At 33.3% G+C, this 12,201-nt stretch overlaps 1 protein-coding gene across 1 annotated transcript; it reads left to right on the forward strand.

The window, feature by feature from the left end:
* Positions 1 to 9,596: 9,596 nt before the first annotated feature.
* Positions 9,597 to 11,863, forward strand: LOC108909997. The gene is made up of 2 exons (XM_018714846.1): positions 9,597 to 10,298; positions 10,700 to 11,863. The coding sequence occupies exons 1-2, from the start codon at positions 9,597 to 9,599 to the stop codon at positions 11,861 to 11,863; spliced, it is 1,866 nt and encodes a 621-aa protein (XP_018570362.1).
* Positions 11,864 to 12,201: the final 338 nt, after the last annotated feature.

Genomic DNA, 12,201 nt, shown 5'->3' on the forward strand with positions numbered 1-12,201 from the left:
TTTTTTTTTATATGTACAGCACTGAATTGAAAATATTTAGTGGTTTACACGATAAAATTTTAAAAACGGATTGTTTGTAGCAGAACAATATAATATTATAGCTAAATTAAGGAAGCATCTGACAGTAGTGATTAATGACTCATTAATCACTGCCGTGATTAATGGGTATTATTAAGGTCGAGCAAACAGACGTATAATGGGTACATTATACAATAGTCGTGGATAAACAATTTTTTTTGTAATTTTAGGAGGGGCGTAACTTTTCAGGGGAGGGTTTTTTCAAAAAATTTTATACCAAAGACCCCTATTAATTTTCATCGGAGAATCGCCCCTTGAATTTTTTCGGCGTTATTTAGATACACCCTGTATAGGAACCTATTGTTTTGTTTTTGTCGTTAAGAAAGTATTTCATTTTTTTTCAAAATTAAAATCAAATTTATTTTGCAATTACAAAAAGTTGTATGATTTAATTTCCAGTAACTGTGATAACACAGCACCACAAAAAAATCTGTTCCAGAGACATGAGTTATAAATTTTGTATATTTTTTGATTTTTTTAGTAAAACGCCAAAACACCCCAACTAAATCAGCATGTCTTGAAGACAATCACATTGACATATAGTTTCTACTACGATTTTTTAAACTATAATCATAGTAGTTAATTTCAAGCTAACAGTTCTCCTAAGAAGACCATAAAGACAAAAAGCATACACACCACAAATATTTTGAACAACAGCTTCAGGTGCTTCAATCTTATACTGTAATTGTCAACCGTAAAGACATTCCAGTTATATTTTCGTTCCAACACATCCCTTCTCCCAACTCTTCCTTGGTATTGATACTGAGGACCCACATATAAACAGAAACTGACAAATACGTTGTTAAGACACCTTAAGGTTGAATATGTTTGGCTAAACTTTTAAATTGGAATATGGGTGTATGGGGTACACACCATATCATATAAACGTACACGTAGGGTACGGTTAAATCGAAATATTTGTATCTCTGCACAGTTTTTGCGTAGCTCCCAGTCAAAACATCAGCTGATTTATTTAATAAGAGCCTGACGTCCCCAGTCATGGTTCCATTTTCAAAGAAATCTCCCCACACATCTCCAGACTTCATGTAGTGAACAGTCAGATTTAACTGAAATGTTACCATATTCACTAGATTTACTTCAAGTCCCTGATTTATGAAATAGTTTGATTGTTGAAATCCCAATTCTGGATTTATGATATAAGGAGGATAACTCTGGTAAAAGACCTTGATTTCACAGTTTGTTCTACATTTCGCAACCGCTTCATCAACTTTGTTTCCATTTGTTTTCATGTGCCCAAAGTGGCAATAGTTTACTGGCAAGTTAGTATAATTATTTTCCAGTTTTGAATAGGAGTACCAATAGTGAATTGCATAGATTGTTGCATTATTTTCCCTTGCCAAAATTATAAATGCCTTAGTAACTTCTTCTTCTTCAAGTATATGGACGATGTCAGAGATAACCATTTGATTATTTTGAAAAATGTTTGTCGAAATAATTATAAGCTTCGTACGGTAGTTTTGCGTCGTTATATTCTTAAGATTATATAATTCATTAGAAATTTAGCCAATAGCGATTACAAATTTTACGTAGTTACTATGTTAAGCGATTATACTCTTGACGACGTGGTATAATCGTTTTGGTGTTTCGCCTCCTCCAACAATGTGAACTATGTCATGGTAACGATAGTTTTTACATTTGTCAATAAACGTCAAAAAAAAAATGGAACGCTTCGGTTCAAGCTCTGAATTTATTTTTTCATTATATAATCGTATCGAATACCACTCGAGCAAACGAAAATATTCGATTATACTAACCTCCTCACTCGACGTATATCCTTAAAACACCACTCCAGCTACGCTGTCGTGGTGTTTCGCAGAATATGTCTCGTGACTCGGAAGTATAATCGAATATTTTCTATGCTCTTGTGATATTATAACTGAGTATATAGAATAAGAACAAGTTCCTTGGGATGTTTTATATAAATTAAACAATTGTTTATTGTTGTAAAATGATTTTCCAAGTAATTAATCATATTTAGATAAATAATTTTCAAAGCCCAGTAGCTGTCAGTTTCAATTAACTTAAAAATTATGTCTGTGTAGCCCTCGAAAGACGTAGTTATAGCAAATATTTGAGAATCGCTTGCGAAATAACGTTTAGATATTTCTGTTATGCATTGGCCTAAAGAAATTGTCGATGTTACATCAGCTTGGGATAAAGACTGCAATTTTGTTTCAACGATTCCTCCTTGGTAGATGTTTAGAAATACTGATAAACACAAAAATGTGTGAAGGGCCATAATTGCGTGTAGTTTCGACAAATACCGAAATATTATATGCTTCATCAAGGCTGAAAATGATTGGCTACTTTTGGAACCCTTAATATATTTTTAATGACGTTCTAATGCCTAAACGAGGGTAAATACGTATTAGGTTATGTAAGTGTTTATTAAATACATTTTTGTTAAAATTAACCAAACAATTAATTATGGAAACATGAAGGTAATGCTTGGAAATTATAGCGCAATGGTAAATTAGCTGATATTTTTTTAATTGACATTTAATCATTAATCTAAAAATTAGCGCTTTTAGCAATATGTGTTAATAAAACCTTCATTGGTGCTGTACCGTAACAATGAGTCAAATTTCAGTAGCGAAACTCATATAAAAAATTTTTAATTCACAATCACCTTATAACCGGACTTTTTATCCACACATATGAACCATTTAAAGTGATACTTTATCTACTAGTGGAATAAAGTAACTTCATTTCAATGAAAAAATAATAAACCTATAATAAATCAAATTTGATTTATTTACATATTAACATTAACATTTACACTTATAGTCATAGACATTTCATTTTTTGTTTTATTACATTTAACTTCCTTTCCGTTAATAACAATCCTTGTAGCATTGTTGCCATCATTTTCGGAACGCATAACATCTGCCGAAGTTTGTGAAGAATTTCCACAAGTTACGGATGTCTCTTCTTTTAAGGAACAGCTATATTTTCATTGGATTTTCCTTCCAGTATCAAGTTCGTTAGATATAGACTCCTTAACATAACTTCCTGCTACAGACAAGCTCCTCCATCCACCATGCCGTTTTATTGTTGTAAGATCAGCTTACTTACCTTTATTGACCAATAAAGTTGTTGAAGTGCGTCTCATACAGTGGCCAGTATATGCTTCTGGATTTGCGATATTCAGGAATGAAGCAACTATTGAGGGTACCATCTTCGCCGATGTGTTGATTCCAACAGGCTGATAAGTACATTTTTGATTGATGTATCTTAAAAAGAATCTGTCTTGTGTTAGGTAAATTGGGCGCAGAGAAATATATTTTCTGCATATTTCAACAGCATTCACGCAAAATCCTTCTTCTATAATTGTAAATTTTCTTGAAATACCCGTCCTGGTACCTAACAACATGTAAAAGGTAAAGAGATATTACCTTATATCCTACGTTTCCTTATACGTGTTATCAGAAGCTCTAGTCAAATTCTTCAATATGTACTCTTTCCAATACTGCAGCGTTTCTTGCTTTGTATCCTCTCGATACATCGAATACTTCGACCACATAGATGAAATATTTCTTCATCAAATTTAAACAATACGATAGCATGACTTCTTGATTCATTGTCATTACTTAAGAATATTAAACGCTCAAACTATTAACTGAAATTTTCCAGAAATTGTCTGAGGGCAATGGAAAAAAACACAGCACAAATTATTACACATATAATTTTTATTTAAACAATCCGTTAAAAAACCAACACACATAAATGTGGAAACAAATCAATATATTCCTGAAATAAAACATAAACAGTATTTAAGTGTAGTCAACAAACGAATAATTTGTTTGGTTAAATTATTCAAAACCCTGATGGGTACCAAGAGCAACACATCTTCATATGTGCCACAACTAAAGCTAGCTTAAAAGTGTAAAAGCCACAGAAGTAACAAGTAACTTACTGCATATGTAAAAGTAAGATCTATATCAACATTTTTTCAAAAATTTGTACAAAATATATACAATCTGTAGAAATAGTATCCGGAATTTGTCATTAAAAAAATTTCGCGTAAGGTAGATCTAAATTTCTTTTTTATGGAAAGTTGGTAGCACTGTACTCTACTCTGTAGTTTGTTTACAGCATTAAATTTTGTTAGTCCGCCTAAAGTGCGTTCCGCGATTTGTACTATGGACAATGTTATTGAACAAAGAGTTTGGCTAAAATTTTGTGTTGAAAATGTTGGGAAGGACGGTTCAGTTAAGTGGTTGATGATTTTCCACGTTTTGGTCGTCCTTCAACGTCTTCAACTGAAGAAAACATCGATAAACTGATGAAAACCTGTGCTTGCAAACCATCATTATAGTTTGAGAGAGCTGCTATAGAATTAAACATATCTCACGAATCAGTTCGAACCATTTTAGTTGTTCTTGGTATGACACACGTCGCACACGAACATGACTTTATTCACAGAAACAGTCAATAAAGAATATTATCTGGGCATTATGAGAGAGAATATTCGCAGCAAAGGACCAGATTTATGGAAAGACAATTCTTGGATTTTGCATCCTGATAATACACCATCACACAAAGCGATAGTTATTAGTGGATTTTTGATCAAAAATTCACCGAATCTTATCCAGCAGCCACTGTATTCACCGGATATGGCCCCTGCTGACTTTTTCTTCTTTCCCAAACTCAAATTACTGGTTCGTGGAATACGTTTCGAGTTCATAGAAGCCATAAAACCAAAATCGCTGAAGGAGTGATAATCTATATCGGAATATGCGTTTAAAAAGTGTTTTGACTTTTGAAGACAAAATAAATGTTGGTGATTAATCGAATATATTGTCTTTTATTGACAAATTCCAAATACTTTTTTGACTGAATGTATATATGCTTGTTTATTGTAATGAATATACTATAAAGTGTATGTATTAGGATTTTTTTCATTATGTGGCAAAACTAAGGTTATATTTGATACCTAAAAGAGAAAGCTACAAATAGTTGAGGCTGAAAGTTCTCCAAGGAAAATTAAGAAGGCAATGAACATACACACTACAAATATAGTAAAAAAAGGTTTTAAATGTTTGAAAGTTATACTGTAATTCCCAGTTTCGGAGAAGTTCCATTTTGGTTTCGGTTGCAGTAAATCATTGATCCACTTGCTGAAAAATCCTGCCGAGACAATCCGGTTAATAAGGATGTTAAATAACTGACCATGGGGAAAACCTTTCCTCATCACGATGTTCATATAAAAAATTACGAGATTTTGATTCATACAGTGTAAAGGAATCTCTCTGGTTCTGATCAAGTAATCTTTGTATAATTTGGCGACGCAAACAGCGTATGTCTTTGAAGCGGCAACTTTTTCGAGGCATTCGCTAACATCGTAACAATTTATCCACTTCCTCTTAATCAGCGATACAGGTACATCGTTTACTGTATCAAAATCGTCAGTGAATCGAGTTATAGAATTTGGCATCATATATGTTGATAGATTATAACGATACACGTCTCCCATTGAATTATATTTTTGCACAAACCTAGGGGTGGCGAGTATACTAGTAAGGTAGCTGGTGTACAATGAAGAAGCCATAAAAGCAAAAAATAAGTACAAAGCCATCAGGTATCGAATTCTAAAACTACGCGGCAGGACATTTACTGATATACCCAACAAAATAACTAAATTTTGAAACAAAATACAGCTTAAGCTTTTATAATGAACATACTCTTCCAAACTGCGAAAACTTAGGACCCACATAGAAGCGGAAATTGAAATGTATGCCATGAAAATTAGCATCCATATTTTAAAACTGAATATATCAACTATGTTCCGAAATTGGTATATAGGTGTGTGAGGTACACACCACACCATATGTTCGTGTACGTAGGGTATAGTTAAATCGAAATATTTTTCTCTTAGTACTGTCCTTGAATAACTTCCTATTAAAACATCTGCTGAGTTATTTAATAATAACCTTAAGTCCCCAGTAACGGTTCCATTTTCGTAAATATCGCCCCAAAAATCTATGGATTCAACGTATTTTACTCGAAGATTCAGATGATTTGCTATCATGTTCAGCAGATTTATCTCAAATCCTTGACTCGTGAAATAGTTCGACGACTGTTGTCCCATTTCGGCTTTGATGACGTAAGGTGGAAAACTTTTATAATATACCTTGATCTCGCAGTCTGTTCTACATTTCGCGACGACTTCATCAACTCTATACCTGCGCATTATACCAAAGGAACAGTAATTTACTGGGAGTTTAGTGATATTGTGAGTTAATTTTGAGTACAAGTTCCAGTAGTGAACGGTGTATCTGGTTGTATTTTTTACACCTGTGAGGAATATTAGTGCTTTAGTCACTTTTTCTTGTTCGAGTAGGCTGGTTATATCAGAGGCGACGTTTCGTGGATTTTCAAAAACTGTCGCGGAAACAATCATTAGTTTAGTACGGTAGTTTTTTGATGTAACACTTCTTAACGCTCGAAGGACAGGGACAAGTTCAAGGGAATCTTTCGCGTAAATTAAGTAATTATTAGTTTTTCCAAAATGTTCAGGTGAAAAATTAATCATTGTTAGGTGACTTACTTCTAAATTCCAGTAACCTTCGGTTTCTATTATTTTAAGTATTACATCTACATGCCTGTTGTAAGATGCGAATATGGCAAATAGTTTGGAATCGTTTCTGAAATACAATTTTGATATTTCTTTCACACACTGACTTAAGGAAGTTGTTGATTTAATTCCACCTGACGATAATGGTTGTAATTTGGTTTCAACTGTCCTTGTTTGATAGATATTCAGGAGTAGTGATACGTTCAGAATTATTTCCACATTCATCATGTACATTTTGTAGAAGATAAGTCTCTTGATATAAAATTGAACTAATAATGGAAATAGGTATAATATTACTCCCTAAGGGAGAGCAGGGTAATATAGCTTTAACGATATGTTAATGCTTTAGCTAGGATAATTGTTTTTCAGGCAAGTTATTATTTTCTAAGTTACGTATACGTTTGAAAAAGTCGACCAGACAATAATTCGTTATGTGGAGTTATGGAGTTCTGCATAATTATAACGAATATGTGAGATGGTCAGTTGATACACAGAAACATTATATCCCGATTAAATAGTAATTTTTTATTTTAATTGGCACTGATATTGAACTATATTTCCTATTGCTTCGTAAACTAAATAATTGAGTCAAAAAAATATACTATCAATCCTCATTATATATTTCTACTACAAATTGTACTTCAGCTGACCGATATTATGAGTATTTATTTGCTACTTACAAAATGTATTTGTCTCAGGAGAGGTTCTAATGGCGTGTTAACCCCCCATAAAGTCTAGCGCGAGAACAACAAGGAAAGTGGGGTCGACCAGATAGGCCACGATATTACAACCCGAAAAGACATTTATTTCAAATATTTAGAATCGGTTGAATTTCAACATTTGCTGAAAGTTTGAAAATATGTCCTAGACCATTGCGGTGTCAGGTGGGATATTATAAATATTAAAAAAATATTTGAGCCATAGAATGCGGTTTGTAAAAATCGATTATAGAAGTCAAAATTCTTCAGGGAATTGTACTTGGTGCAATTCTTTTTATCACTTAACATGGATTCTTTGCTAAATTTATATAGTAATGGTGTCTCATCTTCATATACAGATGGCATAGTCTCATTTTTTAGAGATAAAATATGGGGGGATGTTTTTACAGTTTGTTGTATCTGGTATAAACTTACGTTGTTCATATCGGAAACGGATTTTCCTCTTGTTAAGTAATAGATTTTTTTATTAATTTAACTAAAGTTATAATTTTATTCCTTACTAATAATAGTCTAACGACTGTACGATAATTCAATAAACATGGAAATCTAAATTAAAAATTTGAGATATTTGGAACGAATACATGAATTTTTCAAGACAAAACGTCCGAATCTGTTCGGGCTGAGGCAATACAATATTGGGGGTCAGAAGGCTTGTAAAAAATGTAATAAAATTTCAGGGTCGTATTTAAAAAAAATGAAGTTGATGACGGTTCTGGGGAAACGAAACGTTACATATAAAAATTGATTATGCCATTCGATAGAGGGCAAAAAGTGGCCATAAGAAAGTGTTCTTTTTTCAATATCCCCTCAACAAAAACAGATTTCCAAAATTTCGTTTTTTTTTCAAATATTTCGAAAACTAATCATGTTAGCCTTGATGTTTTAGATGTATATTGTTGGTCCCCTGATTATGCAACTTTGTCCCCATTTAAGCTATTTCGTATATTTTACCTTTCCGAGATCCCTGTAGTGAGAAGCGAATTTGTAACAGCCTGTATATACAGGGTGTTTCAGAAAAACCTCCCGTAAATACAGGGGGTGATAGTGCGACAAAAAATAAGAATTTTTTGTCCTATGAACTATATGTCTATTTCCTTATATTTTCGAGATACAGAACGACAAAATAAATTTTTTAAATAGAATTTTTACAAAAAATTAGTCATTACTAACTACAGTCACTAACAATCACTCAAATTTTGATGTAAGGTTAATTAGAGTTTAAAATATTACTAAGAATGTATGCGTTGTATATGAGACATCCATCAATAAGTTTTGACATAAGCCTACTTTGAGAGAAGCCACATATTTTATATACCGTAATATTGTAAGAGTTTAATTAAAAGTCTTTTTTCTCGAAAACCGTCCACATTAGAAAGTTCTAACAAGAGTACATTATTTTTAGAAAATAAAATTGTACATTAGAAATTGGAGCCCGAATGGTAAAAAACCTAACCTTAAAAAAAATAGAACTTAACATGTAATAGGATTGTAGCATAAGCTGTAGCGCCCTCTATGAAATATCCAAAAAAATATTAGACCAGCGTATTTGGCATCCTTAAAAACCCCGGAATATCAAATTTCATAAAAAAATTTGAATCGTTTGGAAACTTTCGTAAAAATTCTATTTAAAAATGTTTATAATTTTATAATTTATTTTATATCTGTATCTCGAAAACAAGAGGAGATAGACATATAGTTCATAGGAGAAAAATTCTTATTTCTTGTCTTACTATCACCCCCTGCATTTACATTTACGGGAGGTCCTTCTGAAAGGCGCTGTACAAAACAGTGTTTCCAATATTTAAATAAACAATTTTATGGTAAACTATTTTTTATTAACAGTGATTACTATATAGTAAGTGACATTTCATGTGGTAAAGTGGCACTTTAGTAAATGATTTTCAATTTAATAAAACAGCCTTTTGTCAGACAAAATGCGAAAAACACATTTATACAACAATTCATACCAAATCAAAATGACATAATGACAAATAAATGTCTCTTTAATGTTTACCTACACATATAATCATACATTTTGATATTGCAAACCCGTTATTTTACTAGATTTTATCTTCTTCGTCCGAACATGAAATCAATAAATAAAAATAATCTTGTATACAAATTTCCAGTGTTGTACCGTAATGTACTTAGGTGTTCGGCTTATCTTTATATTCTCCCTATTCCTGCATATTGGCACACAAATGCAGTACATTAGGTTAAACATATCTAAAAATGAAGAGATCCGGAGGTCTCTCAGCATGTGCATCTTCCAAGCTTGCAGACGTTTCTTTCATTCAAATTTCGAAACCGTCACTTACTCTTTACCTCTAATAGAAAGAGATTTTGCCTCTGCAACTGTGTTAAATGAACTGGTTCTACCTGTTTTAGAATCGGATCAGCGGTTTGCGCTTCTGATAAAGGATTTGAAAACCGCACAACAAATCAATCATAGATACATCGGTAAGTCCCCCAGTTACATAATTCAAATAAAGAAAGAAGGAGAGCTTGAGGCGAATATAAGAAGGTTGAAGCGTTTTACAAGGTGGAACCCACACGCAAAATTTCTGGTGGTCTCCTCAACAGCGTTTAGTTACCCTCTGAATGTAGCCATTGGCGTCATCAAGTCGCTGTGGAACAATAATGTCGTAAACGCAGCAGTTTTACTTGTCGACAACGAAAATAACACGAATTTTAAAGTGTACTCCTGGAAACCTTACAGCTCTCACAGCTGTGGGACCAATTTTAGCGACGTACTGCCAGTTGGCAGTTGCTCTTTTGGTGTAACTGACTCCAATATTGATTGGTTTAGAAACAAAATACCGAAGAACTTGCATGGGTGTCCTGTAAAAGTAAAGTATATGGTATGGTTGCCTTACGTCATGAGTGTGAAGCCAATTGCACAGGTAAAGAGATCCAGCATTGAAACGCGTACTAAAAAAATAGGTAGATCTAAAAGTTGATACTGCAATTTAGTTTAATTTTACAAATGCAAATTTATAGACTACAAGCCCATCGGAAATTATCAAGGGGTCATTTGACCCAGCATGAATTACTTATAAATATACTACCACATGTAACACTAACTTTAGATATGCCCTCAATTTTTAATTGTACGGTGAGATGAACTTCGACCAAATGCCGTACAAAAATAATAATACCGGAAGCCAGAAAAATTGATACTGGGGTTAAGAATACAGGGTGAAACCCTCTATTCATTTATTCATAGTAGTAATTCATGCTGGGTCAAATGACCCATTGAAAATTTACGATGGGCTTGTAGGGAAAGTTATCGTTGTAATTGCAGGTTCCACATTACGATGCAGACTTAGGAATCGATGTAAACCTACTGAATGTAATTGCGAACACACTGAACTTGTCACTTATATACCAAAAATCTTCCTTCGATGGTTGGGGCGGCGTCGGGAAAGACTACTCTGCCACGAAAGATCTAAAACTGCTGAAGGAGAACAATGTAGACCTTGTGGTAGGAGGCTACGTTAATACTCCCCATAGAACCGTGTTGTTTGACTCCCCCCAAAGCCATATCCAAGATTCACTACTGTTTTGCGTTCCACACACGCCTATAATAACCGGATTCAGAAACTTCCTAAACATATTTAAATTCGAGGTGTGGATTTTGGTTTGTATTCTCTATTTTATTGTTAGTGTCTGCATGTGGTATGCGAGTAACTTTGAAGGGGGTGAACACTTGTCTTATAGGAGTTTGCCTAACTGCTTGCTCAACAATTTTCTGATATCTATTGGACTGGTAGTAAGTATACTACCAAAAACGATGAGAGTGAGATGTCTTGCTTGTATGTTTATAATATTCAGTCTCAAATTAAATATGATATATACGAGCTACCTTACCAGTGTCCTGTCTTCGCCTAACTACAGACAGAAATATGAAAGTATGGAAGAAATTTATAAGCATAACCTGCGCACGTATTTCGCACCTAATACTAAATTGTTCTTCAGTGGAAATGACGAGAAACAGTTACACAGCGTACCTTTGAACGTTATAACGCAGAGATGGAGGAATTGTACCAATGTTCCTAAATGCTTTAATACTATATCATCTAAAAAGGACATAGCAGTATGTATGCCTAGGTCGTATAAAGACTATCTGTTAAACAATCAAGCTAGAGATAAAAGACGAGCGATATTTTGTTTAAAAGAGAACGTTGTTTCCTTCTCGTTAACGATTCTGATGAGGAAAGGTTTCCCACTGTTCAGTTTGTTTGATAAAGGTATTTGCAGAATTGTCGAAGGAGGATTTATTAATAAATGGATGAGAGACATTATGATGAATAAATCTGAAAGAATAGGAAGCCACCCTGAAGATGTTGAAAAAGTTCAAATTAACTTCGACACCTTGGTACCTGTGTTTTATATGCTTCTAATGGGTTATCTCGGTGCAAGTTTAGCGCTTGTTATTGAACTTATAGTGCAGAATTTTAACTGTTAAATAATTAAATTCTCAGAATTCATCTCATGGGATTAATACATTTTAAATAAAAAATGATCCCGGTTTTCTTCGATGATTATTTTTTCACCGATAGTTAGGACTCCCACAGATAGTGTCCCATGCTCCTTATCCAATAAATCGAGTTTTAATTATTACTAACATATCAATCAGAAAAGACCGTTATGGACTAGAGGAAAATTTCTTATTCAAACATGAAAAACTTATCCAATTATATTTCTAACTCAACAGTACTTAAAAAAGGTGATACTAATAATCAAGTTAGAATTCTACACAAAGCAACGTGTTAGTTACTTGATTTTCCGACAGATGTCACAGCT

Source organism: Anoplophora glabripennis, unplaced genomic scaffold, assembly GCF_000390285.2.
Source record: "Anoplophora glabripennis isolate ALB-LARVAE unplaced genomic scaffold, Agla_2.0 scaffold1, whole genome shotgun sequence".
In the NCBI taxonomy this organism is placed as follows: domain Eukaryota; kingdom Metazoa; phylum Arthropoda; class Insecta; order Coleoptera; family Cerambycidae; genus Anoplophora; species Anoplophora glabripennis.

What these genes read in the sequence shown, in the direction of transcription:
- LOC108909997 (XM_018714846.1), top strand. Translation starts at nt 9,597, where the DNA reads ATGCAGTACATTAGGTTAAACATATCTAAAAATGAAGAGATCCGGAGG. An exon ending in GTGTGAAGCCAATTGCACAG is followed by an intron (nt 10,299 to 10,699) that starts GTAAAGAGATCC and finishes TTGTAATTGCAG; the next exon opens with GTTCCACATTACGATGCAGA.